Source organism: Cyphomyrmex costatus, unplaced genomic scaffold (assembly GCF_001594065.2).
Source record: "Cyphomyrmex costatus isolate MS0001 unplaced genomic scaffold, Ccosl1.0 scaffold23, whole genome shotgun sequence".
NCBI classification, from domain to species: domain Eukaryota; kingdom Metazoa; phylum Arthropoda; class Insecta; order Hymenoptera; family Formicidae; genus Cyphomyrmex; species Cyphomyrmex costatus.
This window is the reverse complement of record NW_017276368.1, coordinates 2,695,995-2,722,156: the sequence shown is the minus strand read 5'-3', so window position 1 is coordinate 2,722,156 and position 26,162 is coordinate 2,695,995. Positions and strand designations below refer to the sequence as shown.

At 30.2% G+C, this 26,162-nt stretch overlaps 1 protein-coding gene across 1 annotated transcript in view; it reads left to right on the top strand.

The window, feature by feature from the left end:
• Nucleotides 1-7,699: 7,699 nt before the first annotated feature.
• Nucleotides 7,700-26,162, top strand: part of Dh44-R1 (Diuretic hormone 44 receptor 1) — a 38,675-nt gene continuing 20,212 nt past the window's right edge. Inside the window, exon 1 of the mRNA XM_018540012.1 lies at nucleotides 7,700-8,022. Coding sequence (XP_018395514.1) covers nucleotides 7,746-8,022 — 277 coding nt within the window. The 5' untranslated portion in view covers nucleotides 7,700-7,745. The remainder of the gene's footprint in view (nucleotides 8,023-26,162) is intronic.

The following is a 26,162-nucleotide window of genomic DNA, read 5'->3' as shown; positions in this document are numbered from 1 at the left end:
CACACACACACACACACACACACACACACACACACACACACACACAAATTCACATGAAACCATTTATAACATTCAAGATCCAGCTTTGAACATAGACATGTTACTTCTTACAATTAGTTATTGTGTATTCATGTTATATGGTTCTAATAAATCGCTTATTATTATTAAAACTTACTCTCTTACTTATTTACTTTCTCTTTCCGTGCAAGGTTTTATTTACCACACAAATGTAAACATATTTTTTAAGAGCTAAAAGGAATTGAATCATTAATATTAATAATGATAATCGATTGCTTATTCTTAGCGAGAAAAATGGCTCATCAAATCGTCGATTTGACGTCGAATTAATAATTTTATTATTTTAACGTCGATCCGACGATGTCAAACTGATAATTTCAACGTTGATTCGGCATCGATTCAACGTCAAATTGACGGTTATTTTTCACTGGTTAGGTATGCAAAATATTAGAGGGTAGCGAAAAGGCAAAACTCTTCCAAGTTTGTAGGTGCTCACTATTTTCAATTCCTTGCAATTAAAGAAGAGAATTAATACATATATTTCGATGAAATATGTAAAAGTTCAATCACAATCACCAATTTTATTAACGCCTTCTCAAGAATATGCCGTTTTCTCATTTATCCTTTCTCTTTTATCCTTTATATATCAGAATCTTTTCTTAAATAAAGGAGAGAATTCGAGAGAACTCTCTCATGCACGTAATCGTTCGTTCTTTTATCATGGAGAGTACTTACTGGATTCAAACTTGGGATTTCCAGCATTTTGCTCTCGCACCTTATACTATCAGTTCATCTATACCAATTTCTTATTAAGAAGAGTATTGAGCTGGTTGCTTTGCATCGGTAAATAATAATTGGTATAATATCCAACGATGATTTAAACTTTTTTTATCACTCTTAATAAGTGTGTGATAAACCTATAACGTATTCTACTTCCTAATATAGACGCATATAATAATCAGTTTCTATTAAATAGATAATAGATATCATTTTTACTTTAATTAGCATAATATAATTGTATGTAATTAATCTTTATAGATTTTTCACTTTTAACATCATAACAATTGTAATATTGTTGCATAAAAGCGTTTTCTATACTATTATACTATAGTATTGTATATATTCTTAATATATTTTTATAGTATACATTGTATAGTTTTATTTATAGATGCATATAGTATATAATTTTTGAAGTTGTATGTATATGTAGGTATATATAATTTATGCATAAATCAAAATGTTACTTCGTTAATTCGCAATTACGTACCATATACGCATGACATTTTGTAGATGAATATTTTAGACTATTGTGCCGTGAGCACGATCAATTAGTCAACGGACAGATATCGACAATTGTACACGAATCCGACAAAAGGTTGACAGTGCCGTTCGGTGAAATTTTTATACAATGTGATTGACAAAAGTACGTAACTACAAATGAAGAGATGTTTAGAGTACCATATTACGCCGATTCAAATTCTCACAATTTTAAATATACACAAACATATGTATTGTATTAATAATGTTATCTTCATAGAATGTATAGAGATGCTCTATTTTTTAATCAAAGCCAATTTTACAAATTGAAGGAAAGTGATATATGTTTTCAAATTATATATTTCTCTCGTTTCTATTAACCTCTACGTTTGTGCAGATATATTTTTCAATATTTTAGTTTGACACTTTCAATCGAACCTCTTTGACGTTTTAATAAAACAAACACAACGAAATGCATCTTTAAATAATAGTCAATTATAGTTAGTTGCTGACCTCCGTTTTCACATTATTATTTCGGTGGAATCACTTTGAGTTTGAGAATTATCCGCATTTATATGAAAGTCTCACCAAATAATAATTCATCATTGCGTGTGTCAAATATTTAGAGATGAACATAGGCAAATTACTAAAATTTTAAGTTAATGGAGAGAGAGAAAGAGAGAGACTTTTTAGTATAATTAAATAAAACACACAGTACATAAAATATTTTATTCTAGTGTGAAAATTTTAGGATACTTGGTGAAATATATTTTACTAAACTATTATCGTTTTAATTTCAAGAGGAGATATTACATCATCGTTCAAATCTATCTTTAATTATCCTATCTTCATTATTATAATATTATACTTTAACATGCCACGTTAATACAGAAATAGCTTATTTCAATGTTTTTCTAACCAAATGTTTCAAATAAATTTGAACTATCAAAACAAAATTGTTTGTCCTGAATTGTTTTTTGTCTCACACATTTTTATTAAACGTATATTTGTTTCACTTCAACTTATTGCACCGTGTGTACTAGTTCAGACAGTGCAGGAATAAAAGACAGACCCTTTGTTATTGCACCGATTAATTTGTTTTATTTTGTTTTATTACGAAATATTATATATTTATTTCTTCGTATACTTTAGTCATACGTATATAAGAGATTAATTGATAAAATTGAATATTTCAATATAGGATAAATATTCAATGAGGATAAATAAATATAATTTGATTAAAATGTTGTTATTTAGAGATAAATGTACAAAAAAGTCTTGAGAAAAATATGATTCTTATTTTTAAAATATTAAATATGTATGTATGTGTACATACTATATAAACATATCTTGTTTACACCAAGCACTTGATACGCATGCTAACCGCAGTAACTTTCGATTAAACTATTTTAATTTCGGCGATGCGTGTAAACATATAAACGACATGCGGCTATTTAATCAATCATCTAAATGTATATTGTACCAGCTTAGTACAGCATTCTTTAAATGTATTGTTAAAATTAATTAAATTATATATCACAAAAAGTTATTACTATAGTTATATTATTATTAATAAAAGTTATGTTGCATAATGTTGAATAATGATGATTCTAAATTCCTGTCCAAATATAACAATTTTTGTTTCTCTTTTTTCTCTAAATATTTTTTTAAATATTTAATTTACATTTTTTTATATTTTGTATTTTGTGGACTATTTCGTTATTGATATACTCGTAATTAGGCAGGAGCGCAGATTCTACGTATAAATAATATGAGCAAGTTGCAAATTTTCGATGAAATTAATTTTGATCAGACACGTACATTTAAATAGAAACCTTTTTTATCTACTGCCTCGATAAGGCGGATTAACGTTTCTGGCAACCCCGTTGACGATCATGGATACAATATTCCGCGCGAAGGTAGGGTAGGATGGAGAGAATCCGCGAACACAGAGTGGCGCATCATGGCGCATGCTCATCTGTACTTATTCCTTGTCCTGTACTCGCTCCTGTAGTAGCTCAGTCGTCATCATCGGCTCTAGGCTGTACCGTCCTAGAAAATCCATATCGGAGCAAGAACGACCGTGCACGTACCATTCTTTGTTGAAATTGATACAATTATATTTTATATATATTGATACTTTGCGTAAAAAATATTAAAAAGAAATTATACATACCGAAATTCAGTCTTCTACGAGAGTCTTACGTCGCTTACATGTATGTATATCTCTCTAATATATTTCAATTTTTTCATTCTATTATTATTGTTACGTATCTATAAAGAAAACTACATTAATTGATATAACTGTCAGATTTAATATTTATAAATAGTAATGAAATGAATTAGACTACACAGCATATAGAAAACATATCCCTCACTAAATCTATCTATTTAAACTAGACGCTATAATATAATTCTTTGAATTTCATCAAGTTGATCTTTCTCTTTAAAAACTGTCAAAGATCCTACGACTTTCAAGCGATTAAAAATAAAAATTAAAAAAAATAAAAGTGAATATAACGCAAAACTATGTATATTACAAAAATTAGAATTGTGCCAACTGTGGTTTGACTATAATATAAATATTACGCGGACGCAATCGCAGTAAAACCGATTTCTCGATGTTGTTGTGCACCAAGCAACTTATACAAGTAACAAAGGTGATCGGTATATAATGGCTGTTCTTTCCGAAACACGTGTTAGCGATTGGTAGTCGCGTGTCATCGTTAGTTAATAGAAATGCGACGACGCGACGGTACAATATTAAAAGCATATGCTTCCACAGAAAGGAATGCTTAAATGTATAATATAAAATGTATACGGCGTATTATGTTGTAAAATATAATGTAATAAATGAAACGTACTCTCTATAGCATAAAGTATAATTCACACAGTATAATCTATGCCATAGTGCAGGTATAGCAACATAATATTGCATTAATAACGCGACGCAACTATGTCAACTAACTCGCTTTGAAACGTTAATCATAAAGGATTGAAACGTTAATCATAAAGAACTATTTAGCAATCATTGCTCTAACACATACAGTGTAATCTGTTACATACACTATAATGATATTAGAAGCAATATCGTCTTTGCGAATAGTCGAGATTTGCATAATATAAGTATGTACTCATGTTAACACTATAATCTATTTCTCTTCTCTTGAGCAATAAGGGAATTCGCCTCTGCATGTATTCATCGAGGGTTGACAATGTCGAAATGGTTAAATCGCCGATAAATCTCCCTGTTAAGTACACCGCGATAAATAATCACTTTTAAATTAGCGATCCGGAACTCATTCCTAGAGTACTATCTAATCATAAGTAACGCGTCCTTCACGAAGATTACGGAAGCCAGAGGGGCTGAGTATATCGTTTCGAAAATTAGGAAGAGAGGAGCACGGATATTCTTGCAAAGGATAAAATTGCAAGATCTACAATCTTTCGACGAGAGAATATATTATAATAAAGTGATACAATACATATATCAATATATACAGTTTCTTTAAAAGCAAACATATAATTCAAAGTATATTTACAAATTTACATTTACATTCAAAAATTTGTTAAAAAAAAAAACGATTGTTACTTTTTTAATTTTTATAAATCATATCATTTCTTTAAACAAGTTCTTCATTGTAACAAGGAGGTGTTACAGTAAAGAAAGAAAAGGTAAATAGTTAAAACAAAAATTTGTGATTTAATAAATTTCATATCATTATTATTGTCAACTGTTCCTCTTGTTAGAAATATCTAATTAAAGCAATCGATTTATTTCTATCGAAAAAATATTTAATATATTATAAAAGAAATATATGCATATACAGTTTAAGTGAACGCATATGTGTATGTTATGTTGATTTACACAAGCATAAAAGGCTATAGTATTAAATGACAATTGTATCTCGAGATCAAGTTTAATAAGCTCGGAATATTTGATCGGTGTTGTCCTCTTGCAAAATTGCAATGTTCAATTACCTACAAGTGAGAGGTATTTTCCGAATAATGAGAGAATGCGAATTGTCCCATTGCAGCTTCCATCACGATGATTTGCGTCTGTGGTAAACTATTATAACTATATATCGATATTATCGATTTCGAACATCCAAGAGCTTCGTCTAATAGTTCCAAAGTGGCATCTTCGTGGACCTGCAAGAGCTTCGTGATGGATGATCGCGTAACCGTTTGACAGTCGATCCAAGCACGGATCTCGTACCTCAAAGTGTATTGAGAAATTGCGGAGAAAGTCAAGTCGCGATATTCTACCCAATACAATTCAATGATCTTTAAGTGAATGGAATGTGAAAAAAAATATATGACAAATAAAATTCTCAGATATTTTGCAAAATTACCATAAAATTTGCCCCAAGAATCTCATATATCATATAACTTCTCTTTCTCAAGAAGTGTATATTCCTCGCGGAAAAATTTTACTCTTCATGGTCGACGCAAAGGAGATATAATTACATGTCAGAAAGAAGAAAATACCTTGGCTCTCAGTTCAAAGATTAAGCATATGTCAGCGGATAAAAAGGCCATGGCATGTATTTAATGCATTTACTAATAGATCAACATGAAACCACAAAATTTGCAAACGACGATAAGTTAAGAGACATCGCATTTATAAGATATATGGTACATATAATTCTTCTAATTAAAAGTATCTCTCTAATTAAACAGAAAACGTCTTAATTTAGAACTTATTTTACTTACTGAGTTTATTGTTATAATCTTCTTCAAATTTATCACTATTAGTAGAGAGGACTCCTTTTGTCTACAGATCGATTACTTACATGCACTTTAACGTACAAGTGAAAATTTCAGATACAAAGTTACATATTTGCCTACATGTATTATTAATTACAGCTCGATCATCTACAGGTACTTTTATGCACAAATAAAATTCGTATTTTAAAACAGCATTTGTGTTTTTAAAGCAGAGAGAATAGTACTTGTAGGCAATAATACATGTATGTAAATGTATATCTTTATTTCTTAATTTTATATTTGTGCGCAGAAATGCTTGTAGGCAAATGTTTAATTGGATGTAGGCAATCGAACTATAAGCAATAATACACGATACGTAGGCAAATGTGACTTTGCTCTGAAATTTTTATTTATGCGCAAAACTGCTTGTAGGCACTCGATATCTACAGGTAAATGAGATGTGAGAAAACGTGCTGGCAATCGATTTTTAAGCAAACAGGATCCTCCTCTATTACTGAGTTAGAAACGAAATTGATTTTGACGAAATTTGAAAAATAAAAAATAAAATTGTTATTTTGTATATATATATTGACGAAAATTTAATATATATATATATATTTATAGATCATTTTATATCAAATTATTTAGCACAATAAAAGTTCATACATTGTGTCTCATATTTATACTCTATTAAGATGAGAGAGAGAGAGAGAGAGAGAGAGAGAGAGAGAGATGCGAGACGAATATATTTAAGGTATGAAATTATATGTACGTGAAATATATATATATTATATTTTTGATCGACATATGTTTTACTTTGTATAAACGAGCAATTTATGGAAAAGTTTCTCCATCCATTACATACGTGGAAAATAGTTTCGACATTACTAAACTATAAATGAACTTAGTAACAAAAAGCTCTTACGTCTTTTTATTGAACTTACCGACTTTGCACAATAACTATTGGATGACATTCGAAACGCATTTCGTGCGGAAACTTTTTTGTGCAAAAAGTTCAACGAGCACATATACCTATAGATGTTAGATTCCGAAAGTCCGTAACAATTAATAGAACAGTATCTCTCCAGCTAACGTTATAAAAAATATTCTTAAAGTACCTACATATTTATAAAATGTTTCTAAAATCCTAAAATATAATATTCCAAGAGTATTTCGGAATATTAAAAATGATTACGGAATGTAAAAGCAACATTCAAATATTGTTAAGGTGTGTCTAGATTATCGAGCCGAAACGCGAGCTGAATTTCGAGCCGAGGCGCGAGCCGCGAGCTGAGCCGCGAACCGCCAGCCGAGCCCTCGAGTCGAGCCGAGCCGTGCCTCGAGCTGATGAGTTTCGAACCGAAATTATCGAGCTGAACTTCGGAGTCGAAATCAAGTCGAGCTCTAACCAAATTTCACAAGCGTCGCAAGCGATCCGTATTTATTCTTTTTTCATTCACACATCGGAAAATGTTTGCTTGTATATTCCGCAAGATTATAATTTTTCCAAAAATTTCAGGTCCGGTAGTTCTTGAATAAATTTTAATTGAGCAAATTATATTGTCAAAAACACCCAACTTTGGTGGGCTTTACCGTGTGTCTAAACTTTTATACTTTTATGCTCAAGTATACTTTAATAAGATATTACAGATTTTTAGAGGAATTCTTCTTTTTGTTTTCTAGATACATTTGTTTTCTCGAGTCGAGACAGCTCAGTAGGAAGAATAACGCTACGAGAGAGGTCAACACAGTGATCGGACATGGCCTGGTTTCCTACGAACGGCACAAAGCCGCTGGTTGGCGGCAATAATTACGTATTGAATGCTTTGAACTATATTAACGAACTGAACGAGTCTTTCAGTGCTGAACAGCACAAGTGTCTTGAACGCCAACAGGAACGTGAAAACCAGAAGCAGGAACAGCAAGAATGCGAAATGAGCTGGGACACCATACTATGCTGGCCTCGAACGATATCCGGTACCTTGGCTACTATCCCCTGCTTCGACGAGCTTAACGGAATACCTTACGATAATACTCGTGAGTACTCATGCCTTTACGATGTTTATCATCTTTATAAAGTTTATAATTGACATTAAAACAGATGGAAACACTTTCTCCATACTTTCATCTACGATCCATACGTATCCATCTATCCATCTAGCAGTATATCTAGTATCTGTCTCAAACTTTATTCAAGAATATATATGTCTGTGTATAGTCTAATTAATACATTCACATCAGAAAGAAAGCTATAAAAAAATCATCAAGTTCTGAGGGAAATGTTTCTCATGTACAAACGATATTGTATTCTAATATTTGATATCAATTGTCCGATAAAAATAAATGTAGATTTATATATAATTAAACTAATTTATATATAATTCAATTTATATGTAATTGAACAGTGTTACATGATTTAATTTCGCAAATATAGTTTTATTAAAATTTTTTTAAATACTGATAATGATGCATAACTTCGGCCTATAGTTGACGGATTATAATTCTATTACACGATTGATAATTTCAACTCTGTCAATTTGATCCAAATTTATCAGTAAATCAGTTAATACTGTACAGAAAGAGAAAGAATCTGCAAGAGTTTCAATTCAAATCCGAATTCGGGCAAAACGAGTTCCTATTGATAAAGATTAATCTAATTAATGTTTTAGAAGCTCGAAAAATTGTACATATAAATATGATTTGAATAATGTGAATAACAATATTCTCCTTTCATAGAGCACAATTTAGTTGATGTAGAAAAACAAGAATATATCGGATAGAATTTTTTCTTAAAGTTTACCCTAAAAATATGATAGTTGTGAAACAACATTATATTTCGAAGAATTATATGTACATCTTTCTCATTCATTAATAAAATTACAATAAAATGTAAAATAGTTTGATTAATTTTCATGTGTGTGTGTGTGTGTGTGTGTGTGTGTGTGTGTGTGTGTGTGTGTGTGTGCGTATGGGTATGTGTATGACTGTGTGTATGTGAGAAAGGAATTTTTACAACAACAGAATTGTCATTGTTAACATATCGTTCGATAGTGCGCTTTCTAATATTGAATTGTTTAAGTGCTCTTATATATTAGGAATATCCTGATCTCATATTACGATTTCCACGTCTTGCGGTTTCAGGGTCACCAAATTTAATCTTTACAATTAAACAAATCATTACGTCACATATGTTCATATCAATATGATCTTACTCTATCACTGCATGCAGATTTTTTATTATCAAATATTTATTTTTATATGTACATAATAAAACAAGATTTGAAAACCTCAATAAAATTTGACAACATTCAGTTTCACAAATCTTTTTTGCAACGACTACACGCATAATATAATCATAAATTTTCTACTAAATAGGTTTATATAAATTTTTTTATATAAACAAAGACAGAAAGATTGTAACTTATATGTATATTGTAAGACTTGACAATTTTTTTATCAAATAGCAATTAAGTTTTCTAGTTGCAAGTAATGAAAAGTTAAACATATACATCTTTGTATATAGAACAATATAAGTTTCCACATTTTCATCATTATCCTTTAACTTTAATATAAAATGTTTTTTGACTCTCAAATTTTTAACACTTATTTAGTCATTATAGACACCTGTAGGTTGTAATCTGTAGGTTTCTGTATCAGTAGTAGCAAAAAATATTAAAAAGAAAAAGAGGAATGGAGAGTGTGATACGACACTTATAAAATACAAAAGTTCTTCTCTTCTTTCGTTATCGACGAGTCAGATGCAGCAAAATTGAAAACAGAAAATTAAGGTTGGTAGCGACGATCAAGACTTGGCGAGATAATAATACGAAGTTTTAATTTGATTCTATCTCCAACCAATCAAGTGTGAGCGAGCTTTTTCGTTTGAGACCGATCCCTTACAATTAAATGATAGACTTTTATCGATCTCGTGAGCGCGAATTTTTAATATTTTAGCTAAATTAAAGTTGAATAAATAAATTTTAAAGCTGATGAATTATACCTTCGTTTTGTAATGTTTTATGTAACCCTACTGAAAAAAATCACGTCACAAAATAATATGTTTAACATAACAAAATCATATAATTAAAATAAGTACATCACGTAAACGTATTGTTTTAAATTAGTACGCAACTCTACGTAATTTGAAAAATCACATGATATTAAAAATATGGAAATTATTTTGTCTATTATGTGATTTTATCAAATTGTCGAATTTTAAATAATTGAATGATAGAAATAGAAGAAAGAAAAACATATCATCATATGTGACTTTCAAATTGCGTGATTTAAAAAAGTAACGTACTGTTTTGAAACGATTTATTCCGTAATTTGTTCGTTTTAATTACATGATTTTATTATGCAATTTTGTAACGTGATTTTTTTCAATAGAGAATCGTAAACATAATTTTTATTACAACATGTATACTTGAATTACGTAAAATAATTTGTGTTATAATAATATAATACACAACTAAAAAAATTAAAGAATTACTTGTTTCACCCTGCAAAAATAGACACAATATAGAATAACTTCGTCGGAAATCATCGTATCGAGATGTTTAAAAAAATATTTTAAAGCTTAAAATCTCTACTATTCAGACCGATACATCAAAAAACGGTCTTACTGATATTCATAAAATTAAACAAACAAATAAAAGTGCGTTAAATAAAAAATTTTTTACGAAATTTGCGAAGTTCCACGGAGCCAATTAAAAATTGTAGACAAATGCGATTTACAGCTTTCGAAAGAGTAAATCTTTACCTTTAATTTGTTTTTGTATTGACATCTGTACAATTTTTTTTCCGAATTATTTAATGTTGAAATGACCTTTTTGCTTCAACGTTAAATAACTCGGAGAAAAAAAATCGTACATAGGTCGATAAAGAAACAAATTAAAGGTAAAGATGTACTCTTTCGAAAGCTGTAAATCACATTTGTGCATAATTTTAACTTAGCCCCGCAATTTCGCAAATTTTGTAAAAACTTTTGAAATCTGATGCATCTTCATTTATATTTGTGTAACTTTATGAAATATCAGTAATACGGTCTTTTAAGTGCAGATCTGAAAAGTAGAAATTTTAAGCTTTAAAATGCTTTTTTAAAAATCTCGATATGATGATTTTTGACGAAGTTATTCTATCTTAGCCTATTTTTACAGGGTAGAACAAGAGATCCTTTAATTTTTTTAGTAGTGTATAACGGGCCATTTCCAAAAATTCCCTCCAAAAAATGTTAGATATTATTTTACTAATAACGTAAACATTCGAAATGTTTAATCATGCGATTTGTTCTTCATTTAATGATGATTGTAAAAATCAAATAGAATACTATATGAATAAATTGGGGAGATCATACATATAAATTATAATAAAGATCCGTGAAAACTCTATAAGTTTATCGATTATAATTAAAGTCTTAACTTAGAAACACATTGTTTAATTGTTTTATCCTTAAAGTATGAACTTTAAAAGCTGTGTCTGTCTAAACTGATCTATTCCCGATATGTGATCTCGCACGTGAATACACAGCTGGCACTACTTGACTTTTGCTATAGAACCATTTGATCACATATCCTATCATGATTCTTCAAGTTTATTCGATGAAAAAGTGACGTCGATACATAGAAGAGACTAGACAAGCAAAACTAACAAGAAGTGAAGGGAAAGATTTCCAAAAATTAGGAAAAAATTTTTTTTAATTTCGATTTTGCAGAAACTTCGTCCCATACAAAATGTCGAATAATACAATATTTTTCATCGACATGTGATCGAAAACATCTGTTTAACATGTAAAGCAATTATTTCGATTTTACAAAAGTAAAGGTAACAAACTGTTAAAAAAGGTGTCGATTTTGATATCCCCACAATAAAGTATAACATTTAAATAAATCTTGAAAAATCATTGTTTGCCTTTAGAAAACAGGAAATAACAGTTGTTTATCCAAAAATTAGTGAGATATTGCTATAGAATGGCTTAAATATAGTAAAAAATTAAAGTAAAACTTTTGCATGATAAGAGAAAATATATAGTTGCGTCTATTCTATGAATGTTATGACAGAGTACTGCCAAACTGCTGTCACATGTTCGGTGTCTCATAAGGATTTTATATTATAAATAGCACACACTGCTTAATCGTATTTATTTAAATTTAAAAAGCCCGATTTGGAACACGGTCCAATTTAGGACATTCTCTCCTAATATTTATACATTTGGAAGATAAAATTTTACATATATATGCAATTGCAAAATGATGCAAATTATAAAATTACATACAATATATGTACATCCCAATCAAATTGAACATTTTTATTACATCAGGAGACGCGGTAGTGTCTCCGGAAATGTTCAAAAACTGAAGGCCACTACGAGTCTCTTATCCCGAGCCACCAAAATCCATTTTTCCGGGGGTGCATAACTACTAAAATATAAAAAATTTTGAATCGAACGTTATATGTCCTGAAAGGCGGTATCCCCACGAGTAATTTGAGCAAAAAAATTTAAAATCGGTCAAGCCGTTCTGGAGATACAAGCGGTCGAAAAGTGATGATTTTAATGAAAAATTAAGAAACGTCTCCTTCTCCTTCTTCTTCTCTGTCCACATTCAAGGCCGTATTAAAACTTTCTAACATCCCTTCTCACCTTTCACTCACACCTTTACCATCTTCGACCCACCGTAACCCCTCCCCCCTCCTCTCCCACCATCCACCTCACCTCCGCTCTCTTTCGCCGTATTTCACTCTCTTTCGTTATTTAATATTTTTAAATCATTTTTTTATATATTTGTGATATATTTATACTCTAAAAAGTAAGTGATATCCGAAAAAAATTATATCATAAAAATGAAAAGTTCAAGCCATGTTCAAAAAAGAATACTCAAAAATTTAAACATTTTTATCTATTAATAATATAATATGTTACCATGAAAAGTAACTGATATATTATTAATTAAAGGTGCCAGATCGCCTTTTCAAGTTTTGTTATACTGTAATATATCCATATGACGCGTATAGTCTTGTTAACATGAATGATTTCATTTATCGCTAGAAAGCGCTGTTTTTAATTATAATAATTTAACTGGAGGTAGAGAGGTTTGAGTGCCTCTTTCTATATCAGTATCAGGTATGCCTTAAAACAACCTCCGGCGATTCTCAGAGCTCTTTTTGAACGACCTCGAGCAATGACAGTGGTAGACCAACCCCTCTTTCGCAATCCGTATATAAACCAATTATTAAATTGTCATCTCCGACAATCCACAGCATTATAAAGCGCTATACGTTCAATCTTTTATTACAAAAATATTGTATTTTTACATTCGTGCGTATAACTGCGGTCGAAAACTCTGACGTAAATTCTTTTATTCCTTCTAATAAGAAGTGAAATAGAACTTTTCTCTTCTTATTATAAGAAATAAAATAAAAATTATAAGGCTCATGTAAGCAATTATAGAATAAAATCGATCGAGGCCAATAAACAAGTAATCACGTGGAGTTATATAGTATTATAATAAAACTATATGTATAATGAAACAATTAACATCAAATTTATTAGAGTCAATAATATACGTAATATAAGATGTTTATTTGATTTACTTATTTTTTCGACTCTAATAAATTTAATATATGTATATGCTGTTTCGTTACTAACTCCATATTATTACAATTGTTCATTTATCAAGCTAATCTTGATTTCGTTTTCTAGTTGTTTGAAAATTAAATCTTTAATTTCCATTACAAATTAACATTTTATTTCTTCATGAGGATCCTTTGTTTTAAATAAAATAATCACAAATATATATTATTCGCGTAGAATTCATACCGTAAGTATTAAACATATGCATATATACATAAATAGTTAAACTTGGAATTACAAGATCAATAATAAGAATTATGCGATACTAAATCAATCGAGAGGAAATTATTGAATTTTTTATTAGCAATGGCGGCATACTAAAATTGAAATATGACCGATGCATTCAAATTCAGATTGCAATTGCATGTACTCAATTAAAAACAACTTTAGGAAAATTTCGAATAAAGATAATAATAATGTATACATTGTGTGTCAAAGGAAACCGCGTAAAATGATAATAGCATTATCGCAAATGATATTCCGTGCGAATTGGTGTGATTCATGTTCACAAAAATCAACACCAATTCCTCTTTTTGCCCTCTAGTTTGATTTGTCGAAGTAAAAACTGACTTACAATTTTCAAGTTATCAAAATTTCATACATTTCTATATGTTTTGAATTTTTCAGACATAAATTCCTTATTTATTTTTTAGTCGTCGTATAGAATCGATTTTCGATTGATCGTTTGATCACAACAAATTATAATTACAATTATTAATTGTAAAATTTTATTTGAGTATATTTTCAATTACGTCAAAAAATTATGGTAGTAGGTCCTTCAGTGTGCAAACATGGGTCTCTCGCTTTCGCGCTTTCGATTGAAATGTGCTTGTATACAATAAAACATATGAATTATTAACATTATGGATATTATTCAAATTGGTGAATTAAAAAAGAAAAATATTCATATAATTGCAAATTATAATCGTTGGAGATTACAAGATGATCCTGTACTACATATAGATGTAAAATATAAATTATTGAAATAAAGTGTAAAAGATTTATACGTATAATTTCTGTGTAACGTTCGTCTGATTTACGTATACATTGTCATATAATTATAAATTGCATGCATATAAATCATATATTTATTACAATGTGCATAAATTGCGAAAAAAACAGATTTTCACAAAAAAATTATCAAAAATAGATTTTATACAAAATTTTATACTTTATATTCAGTTTATGTACATATTTTTACAACATTTTGACGTTAACGTCAAAGAAATCGTAAATGAAATTTGAGAATTAATATACATTAAAACAGTATTAGCTTTATCTATACTTAAATATACACATAGGTATGTATATAACATATATATATGTACATATATATATATAGAAATGTATCCTTAATTTAACTTTTACGCGAAAGCTGAGTTACTGCTCCTATCTATTTTCCTTAGAGACTTGGTATTGCGAAGTATGCCCTTTGTTCCTTTGTCCAATAGTTTAAAATTCTGTTTTACTTTGACTCAATAATCATTCATGATCTAACCGTTTGAAACTACCAACATTTATAATAAATTACTCTCTAATTTTCTCGAGTTTTCAACTAATATTCTGAACTTAGAACTTACTTTTGGATTAAATAAATTACTAATTATTGTAATATATTAATTCGTATGACATACAATAAGGAGTAAAAGGATGAAAAAAATAAACACGAGCAATTATGAATATTATTTGCCTGCATTTTTAAATATACATATATACATGTATATATATATATATATATACATGTATATATATATATATATATATATTGTGGCAGTTCCATCATTGTGACTCTCGGTCATAAGTCATATTATAAGTATTTAGTTTATTTGATCAAACGAGAATTGTTAGAATTATTGTATTTAAAAGCCAAAAAGGGAGTGGCATATTAATTCGTGTTGAAAACAAAACAAAAATAGCTAAAAAAATCTTTTTAATAAATATTTTATAAAAAGTAAAATTTCCAAAACCTTATATTTTTTTATATATTCCTTACCTTTATTAGCTTTTTTCCATTGTAAAAATTATCGTTTCTTTTTTCTTTCGTTCTTTGATATTATCTCTTTCTCTGTTTTCCTTTCTTCTCTCATTTTTTTTCCTCTGCTTTTTTTTCCCTTTATTTTTATTTCAATACTTTCCTTTCTCTTAATTTTTATTCACTTTCTTCTATTATTAATACCCTTAAAAAGGTACTTATCCGTCTTATTATACAGGTACAACAAAATATTTAAATATAAAGATATCCATATTAAGAGAAACTACTGAAAATTAATAGCGTTTCTATTTTGGAATTTTTTTAGGATTGTACAAAATATAGTTAATACATCTAATTGGCATAGTTCTGTTTATTATCGTGGAAAAAAAGAATTCGAAGCTTCTTTGCTTTAATTTAATAGATCCAAAACTATTCCATTACTTGATTCTGCTTTAGAACCATCACAGAATTTTTTTGCGAAATCGCTATGTTTAAAATAAGATAACTAGAATATAATGTTTAAAAAAAATGTCATGTTTAAAAGATGTCTAGAATATAACGTATCAAGAACCTTTATATTTAATAATAATAAACTTTTTTATTTAATAATAATATATTACTATGAAAAGTAACTGATATATTATTAATTAAAGGTGCCAGTACAAAGTGAACATACATAAAGTGTATATAACTTTCGGCCGATTTTCGAATCGCCTCCGCCTTCCTCTGTCCTCCTCACCTCATCTCCCCGCGCGCGGTCCAAATGCTGCACGACTCTCGAGCGACATTTGACATGCGCGCGGGGCAGTGAGGTGAGGGGCAACATACACTTTATGTATGTTCACTTTGTACTGATGGAGAGACGATGATGAGAGGATGTGTTTTTTTCTATTTTTTTTCCATTACGTCAGAACTCAATATAAACGGAGAAGTGCACTCGTTCACAAATGAGTCGAATACATCGGGTATAGGCCCATAACGCATGTTTTACTATGTCCAATATCTGCTGACATGGCCTTTTGCATATGGACTTTTGCTTTTGTCAGACAATTTGCACAAGAAAGCGAATCATACGTGAAAAAGAACGGAAACATTTATTCAGATATTATATTTTTCAATTAACAGTAAAAAACGTGTCACGTAAAGTTTGTTTTCCTTTTCCGTAATATATAGATACGTACAATTGTCTAACGATACAAATATTAATAATTAATTTCTATAGTATAACAATTTTATAATGATAACCAAATAAATTGTCGTTACGATAGATATTTTTTAACAAAAAAAAAAACATATAAATGTAAATACAATTACTTTCTTTTCATAATGACTATCATATAGTACCGGAATTATTGGTCAATACTATACAATGTAATTAACATTATAATATTTTCTCATAAATTAATATGATTTACTAAAAATAATCAATAATCGCTATTATTATTATTATCATTCTATGATAATTTTATGGTCCACTACTATCGAGGAATCATGAGTAATTATGCACTTTAGGGGACCCAACTCCGATGACCTTGACCTTAATTGATATATGTTGTCAAGGTCATCATTCTGAGTAACTTTGCCTTAACAACTAGGCGGCGGACTCTTATAATTTTTGAGATATTAAGCGTTGAAGTTATTTTTAACAGTAGTGAAACCGGTAAATCTTTAGATCAGGAGACTCCCCACAATGACCTTGACCTTGACATATGTTCTCAAGGATACGACCCTGAGTAACCTCCAACAGGTTTTAGCCGTCGCTCTTCCTTTTTTTTCGTTAAAAAGTTATTAACAATTGGGTATGTTAAGTTAGCACCCCAACTATAGTACTCAGGAGTTCTGATTAGAGTTCCCACTTCCTTTTGACGAGACGAAGAGTTCCCTATAGTTAATAACAAGTGTTCCGCTCAATAAACATCTTTTTTACATTTTTTTAAAAATAGAGTGCTAACTTTTTATCGAATTTCGAGGTGGAATAGTTCTGAGCGGCTTTTAATAGCTTCAATTTGCGATTGCTTAGAGTTTCTGATATGCAAAAAAAATTTTCGATTATTAAAAAAAAATTAAAAATTTTTGAAAAATTAATTTTTAGATACAATAGTTCTGATGATAATTTCTGCTTCTTTTTGACGATACGAAGAGTTCTCCATGATTTTTAATGACATATGCGCTTAATAATCATTTTTTAATAATTTTTTAAAATTGGGGTGCTAACTTTTTAACGAAATTCAAGGTCGCATAGTTCTGATATAGTACTCGACGAGTTCTATCGAAAACTGTAAGGTGAAGAAGCGATTGGACCAACGGTTTGCAAGATACAGCGACATTTGTCAGAACATCAACAATTTTTAAAGTGAGTATATCTCGGAAACCGTTGGTCCAATCGCTTTGAGCCCTGATACTTTTCGACAGAACTCGCCGAGAACTGTCCAGAACTCCGATCAGAACTACTCTCAAAAAATTTTCCGGATTTTTGGGAGTACCGAGTAGTTCTGATCGGAGTTCTGGACGGTCCTCGACGAGTTCTGTCGAAAAGTATCAGGGTTCAAAGCGATTGGACCAACGGTTTCCGAGATATACTCTAAAAATTGTTGATCTTCTGACAAATGTCGCTGTATCTTGCAAACCGTTGGTCCAATCGTTATTTCACCTTACAGTTTTCGATAGAATTCGTCGAGAACTATAAGAAACGCTACTCAGTACTCTCAAAAACTACTCGGTACTCTCAAAAAATTTTCCGACGTGGGACTTAGAAAAAAATTTGAAATCAAAATCATAATCTGGTATCCTAGGAAACGCGGTAGTGTCTCCGGCCATGTTCAAAAACTGAAAGACACTACAAGTCTCTTATCCAAGCCACCAAAATCTATTTTTGAGGGGTGCATAACTACTAAAATATAAAAAATTTTGAATCGAATGTTATATATCCTGAAAGGCGACAACCCCACGAGTATTTTGAGCGAAACAAATTTTTAATCGGTTAAGCCGTTCTGGAAATATAAGCGGCCGAAAAATGGTGATTTTAATGAAAAATTAAGAAACGTCTCCTCCTTCTTCTTCTTCTCCTTCTTCTCCGTCCGCATTCAAGGCCGTATTAAACTTTCTAATATTCCTTCTCACCTTTCACTCACACCTTCACCATCTTCGACTGACCGCAACCCCTCCCCCCTCACCTCCCCCCCCACCACCCCTCTCTTTCGCCGTATTTCACTCTCTTTCGTTATATAATATTTTTAAATCATTTTTGTTTTATATTTGTAATATATTTGTACTTTAAAAGAGAAGTGATATCCGAAAAAATCATATCATAAAAATGAAAAGTTCAAGCCATGTTCAAAAAAGGATACTCAAAAATTTAAACCTTTTTATCTAATAATAATATATTACCATGAAAAGTAACTGATATATTATTAATAAAGGTGGCAGTACAAAGTGAACATACATAAAGTGTGTATACAACTTTCGGCCGATTTTCAAATCGCCTCCGCCTTCCGCTGTCCCCCTCATCTCACCGCCCCGCGCGCAGATCAAATATCGCTCGAGCATCGTGCGGCATTTGGACCGCGCGCGGTGAGGGACCGCGCACTAAAGATGATTATAGGTCTTTACCGCGCACTGATACAGTATTTTAATAATAGCATTATAGCATTGGATCACGACACGGCATGATAACCCGTAAATCCTTTAGAATCTCTGAAAAAGAATCACCTGTGGAAGCCTCAAAAATATTACCTTTAATAATTTCAAACTTAAGAATTTCTAGTACTTTTGTTTATTGTTCCATTAATACTGATACTATTATCGTTAAATAATAAAATTTCTCCTAGTTTAAAAATTAAGCGTTTCTAAATTCTGTTCATAAACTTTTTTTTAATATTTGGGGTCAATGGAAGTACTTGTATGTGTATGTATTCCTAGAATATTATTATAGATCCTTATAAATTTAATCTGTATTTTGTGAAACTACTATTGTTGCTTTAAAAAAAAAGTATTACCAGCTTTCAGAGATGTATTGTTTCAGAATAATCTATTTAGATTTGTTCTCCTTTTTTCTTTCCTCGTTTCCTGCCTTCACTCACCTTTATCTCCTACTAATTAGTTGGTCACGTTTCTCGATTAATCAATTTTAACCACGTGGTAGTCATCCTACTACATTCATTTGTCATGTTTACACAAACATACAGATGTATACAGTAAAGTAAATATATATAACAGTAAATACATAAACTTGTATATTTGTTTACAAATTTATGATTATTAATCAATTCACTTTCTCTGATCTTGTTTTCTCTCTTTTTTCTCTGTCCCTTCATCTTTCGCATCCCAACATTATAATTTTATTAAAAAAAAAAAATTAAATTACAGAGAGATGTTTTAATTAAAATGTCACGCATTTACTTAGACACGCATTGCGTTAATTATTATAACATGAATACAATAAATTACCTTCTCCTACATAGTACGAAATTTATACAATCTGAAATTGGAAAAATATATAGATATTTATTTTATTAGTATGAAATTAAAGATAGTGCGTGTGCGTGCGTGCGTGCGTGCGTGCGGTGTGTGTGTGTGTGTGTGTGTGTGTGTGCGCGCGCGCGCGCGCGTGTGTGTACATATGTATAACTTTTTATGGTATATTTATCAATTATATTATTGTTGCATATATTGAATTTCTTATACGTTTATATTCGTTAACTTTACCTAAATTAACTGATTATAAATGTGTAAATCAATGATAAATACTTAAAATACATATGGTATTTTAAATATAATAAATTGTGATTAAGGTGTGATTATAGCCCAATACTATGTATACATATATATAATTTTCGATTAAATTAATTTATGTATAATATAATAAATTATATATCCGTGCGACATCTTTTATTTTAATGTTGAAAATTATATTGGTAATATTTACAGTACTCGTATGTATGAACTTTATATCATTAGTTTCAATGGGTATATTTAGCGGACTCAACAGTTGAGTGAGCGCTCACTGTTATTGGTGCATTCTTCTAGATCTAAAATTCTGATTGGATGATCTAAAAGAATACTCCAATAACAACGAGCGCTCACTCAACTGTTGAATCCGCTGAACGTGCCCAATCTTTACCTCCACAAGAGTCCTTTTAACTAAGTAAACGTTAATTATTAACAGTAAATATAAATAGAAGTATGATCCTTTTAACATTGTATATATATAATTAAACAACGATAAAAGGGCAAATTATTTTTATATAGTGTGTCCTTTATCTTCCAATTTTATTGCATATATATATATATATATATATATATACCGAAAGAATCATATCATAAAAATGAAAAGTTCAAGCTATGTTCAAAAAAGGATACTCAAAAATGTAAATCTTTTTATCTAATAATAACATATTACCATGAAAAGTAATAATATATTATTAATTAAAGGTGCTAGTATAAAGCGAACATACGTAAAGTGTATGTTCCCCCTCACCACACCTCCCCGCGCGCAGTCGAAATCCCGCACGATGCTCGAGCGACATTTGATCTGTTCGCGGGACGGTGAGGTGAGGGGGAACATACACTTTATGTATGTTCACTTTGTACTGGCACCTTTAATTAATAATATATCAGTTACTTTTCATGGTAATATATTTTTAAGGCCGTACAATTGATAAACAATAATAAACTAGAAGAAGAAAGCCATTTTACGGTCGAAGCTGGATCACAGTGCTTATTATAAATAATTGTGTGAATTTTATATACTGCGTATGTAGTCCCAAAAAGATTTAAATTTTTGAGAATCCTTTTTTGAACATGGCTTGAACTTTTCATTTATATGATGATTTTTTCGGATATCACTTACTTTTTAGAGTATAAATATATCACAAACATATAAAAAAATGATTTAAAAATATTAAATAACGAAAGAGAGTGAAATACGGCGAAAGAGAGCGGAGGTGAGGTGGATGGTGGGAGAGGAGGGGGGAGGGGTTACGGTGGGTCGAAGATGGTAAAGGTGTGAGTGAAAGGTGAGAAGGGATGTTAGAAAGTTTTAATACAGCCTTGAATGCGGACAGAGAAGAAGAAGGAGAAGGAGACGTTTCTTAATTTTTCATTAAAATCATCACTTTTTGACCGCTTGTATCTCCAGAACGGCTTGACCGATTTTAAATTTTTTTGCTCAAATTACTCGTGGGGATACCGCCTTTCAGGACATATAACGTTCGATTCAAAAATTTTTATATTTTAGTAGTTATGCACCCCCGAGAAATGGATTTTGGTGGCTCGGGATAAGAGACTCGTAGTGTCTTTCAGTTTTTGAACATGGCCGGAGACACTACCGCGTCTCCTGATATCTGATATAACATCATGACTTTTTGCATCCTGCTTATTCTCTCAAAGATTACTATTACGTTGCGTATTGTCGAGAAATAACTCCGTAGATTTCTGTAATAATGTGTATACTGTCATTTCGTATGTAATAAAAATGGACATTAAGTTTCGCAATATTTTCATTACATCACAAATATCGATAATGTCTTACTCTCTAACTAGTCTAAAATTCACGCAGTGTCCTCGCCACGATTTGTATAAGCCAAGTGCAAAATGGCAAATAGCTTTACACACTTATTTTAATGAACCCAACAAAATGCTTCAAAGAAAAAAATGTTTTTTTACACCTACATAATTCCCGACAGTATAATCCGTTTTTAACAATATAAACTTGAAATTGTCAATATCTCAATGTTGATCTCTTGGGACGAGATATTAAAAAAATAAAGTTTAGAATATGAATAAACTAGTAAATGTAGTACGTGACTTATATAATAAGCAGGGAATGGAAAGTTACTTTTTAAAAGTAACTAGTTACAGTTACTCGTTACCGAGTAAAAAATGTAACTAGTTACAGTTACAGTTATCGCTTTTTAAAAGTAACTCGTTACAGTTACCGTTACTTGAAAAATAACTTTTCGTTACTTTTCCGTTACTTTTTTAAAATCAATTTAAAAATGTACTTTTGCATTTTTTTTTATATGTAATACTTCAAAAAATGTAACTCGTTACCGTTACAGTTACCAAAAAAAGAAAGTAACGCAGTTACCAGTAAAGTTACCAAAAAAGTAACTTGTAACTGTAACTTCGTTACAAGTAACGAGTTACTTCCATTCCCTGAATCACCTTAAATACGATATCATATGCTGTATTGAATAGATCGATGCATAAATAATAAAAATAGAAAGAAAGAAAGAGAGAGATAGAGAGAGGCTAACAATAAAATTTTAATTTAATTTGAACTCCCTCTTTGACAAGATTTCAATATTCAGCCGTCAATGTGATGAAGCCAACAAAAATGATTAGAAAGATATTTTTGTCACTCTCGACATAAAATCTACTAATTTAAATGTTGCAGCAACAAATTGATTATTAAAATAAAGTAACAACTTTGATAAAATAATAATTTCTGTATTTTGACTGTATTTATACGTATATAAATTATAAAGGCAAGAATGACTTATAATACAATTGAACTCGTAGTATCCAATAAATCTTTTACTGATTCGTAATTATTAAAGTTTCGTGATACAATAATATGCACCCATACAGTTGCAATCCAAGTAAAATTTAAAAAAAAAGCGGAAAATCCTATATCAATAAGGGACAATTATTGCGAAATTTCTTGTCCTTCACATATAATGTGTTTGATGAAGATGAGAAAAGGATTATTTGATGACTGTTGAATAAAGATACGTTATATACAATTAATTCTGTTGTAATAAATGTGTGTATCTATACAATATAATACTTACTCACGCGTATACATACCTACACATACCCATCATACATACGCGCGCGCGTAACATACAGGCGTACCATTAACAGAAGTTTTTAAAAATTATGCTTTGATTAATGTTTTACTGTTAAAGACAAAGTCCCTCATATGGAGAAAATAAAATATAAAATATAAAATATAAAAATGTGTGTAAATTTCTAAATGAATAAGATGATGCACCATCTTATTTTCTGAGAAATGAAGTTATTAAGATGCGCTGCATCTTCAAAAAATGAACAGATGCAAATTATTCTACGAGAACTTTTTTCTAAAGTAGAAGTTAATGCTTTTACCAGAACTTTTGTTTTTTACATTGGAAAATTTATTGTAAGTGGCAGATATGACATTTGAGTTCAAGGACGAATAATGCGTAATGTAAAAATAGTCGACAAAATAAATATTTCAAACTCGGTTTATCAGGCCTTTTTAAGTATTTTATTTGAATATTATTTAAATGCGCTCGTATAAAAAAAGTTGACGAAATTAAAATTCATGTTTCAATTCACACAAAAAAGGACGCACATCTTTATAAACGGGTCTAAGGGCGCTGACATAAAAAACAATAATGCGTAATAACTTGTAAGCAAATAAATAATTGCCTCGCGGAGTATGGTTAACCTTCTAGATTTTCTTTTTATTAATTATCATTTTGAATTCTTCAGTAAATAATGTATAAAAACTCCAATTTTTAACGTTCAATTATTTACATGTATATAGAGTGCTTTTGCGCAATATCTTTATGCATTTGTAATATGTATTGACTACCAATTTCACACAAACATTCTGCTTTTATAATTGCCACTGCACTATTATTATATTACTACTATTATTACTAATTTTTACTACTATCTATAATTAATATACTATGTATATAACTGTTAATTTGTTGCGTATAACAATAATATGTAAATTAATTCAAACTTAATATTCAACGTGAATATTTGCAACAATTTATTTATACAAAAGATAGAATGTATATTTTTAAAAATATAATCAATTCTTTTTTTTGTGATTATTAGTTTCGTTTACAATTTATAGTTTAACCGTTCATTACGGTTTCTTTGGATGATTGATCGCTTTCGAGGAGAATAGACAATATTTACGATTACATGACCGATAATAAGTTGCATCGACCGACTGGACTACAATGGGCGTGGTAATTAATGCAACGCGCATCGTTTATGAATACTTATTATTCAATCAATAAAAAAGCCGTTAAACACGAGATAATCATTTTGCCGGTTTCATTTGCTAAAAGATCGAAGAAACAATATTTTGTTCAATTTACAGCAGTTAAAATACATATAATAAACAGTAAATACTATTTATTTTAGAGAAAACAATGATAAACGCAACTACTATACACCATTATGTATGATAAGATTGCCTTAAATTTTTTATATAACCATTATTAAATTAGATATCTAATAATATATTGTAATTACTATAACAGCGAATAGGACGTTTTAAATGTACGTTCGTATTGGGTCTGGTTACTTTTTATTATGTGTCTACAATATTTTCACATAAATACATATCTAATATTTACTTTCGAAATAAAGTTTTCTTCATATAAGGGTTTGTATCTTATTTGCGAATTAATTTTTTACAGTATTACAATGTTTTTTACATTTATAAACTCAATTTGAATAATATCTCTCTGATACACACAATTATTCCTTATCTATTATCTATTTTTATTACCTGCAAAATGATTCAATTTTGCTTAGGGAGAACGTTTATCACGATATAATGACACAGAGAGAGAGAGAGAGAGAGAGAGAGAGAGAGAGAGAGGCTGACACGTGCGTACCAAAAATTTCTGCTACATTTGTGTACATTTGCAAATGCCGAGAGTGGCATGGCAGTGAAAATCGATGCGTTACTATCAGGTATAATTCTATTATCGATAGTTAGTTAAGTATCGATATAGAGATTGTGGAAGTAGGGCTTGGTCGCTCTACGATGTGCATATATGTTCCGATAACGATGTTTATATCGACGCGTAATATATTCGCGCATGTCAAACTTGAAAATGAATCCGGAGAAATGTAATTTAGTTAAATCTAGTTTCCAGAGCGTTTATTGTATGTACAATCATAATAGAACCCTGTACATTCTAACATTTATACGATCTGAATATTATTAACAATAAAAGTATTTTTCATGTTAATCATTTAGAAAAGCTGGAAAATTTGAAGAAAAACTGTCGGAACAATTCATTTCTCGCGCTCATTACTATAGCTAATATTCTCTCGCAACACTATACGTATACGTATATAGTATTGCGTAATTATACGTGCGTTTATAAACGCATGTATAATTCTCAGCGCTTAATATGAGATTTGTTTACGAAAACTTATTAACACTAACGATGCAGATTTATACGGCAATACACGTAGCGCTTAACGCTCTCTTGAAATGGACAACTCTCTTACATTCATCCGATGTATAGAAAAAAAAGAGAAAAAAAAGAAAAGTGCTCCAGGGTATGTAAAGTGCTAACAACAGAGCTCGGACAACAGAGCAAATATTCATTTCACCCATTCGAGTTGGAAGATGAGAGAGAAAGACAAATAAACAGGATAGGAGAAGTGACGCGAGGATGTGAAGAGTGTTATTCGTGCAGCTGCTTCCGTCGCATTGCATTTTCCAGTGATGAATGAATCATTTAATGCGAAAGGCAACGAGCTTATTCATTTTGATTAATTATCCTGAACTAGAGAGAGAGAGAGAGAGAGAGAGAGAGAGAGAGAGAG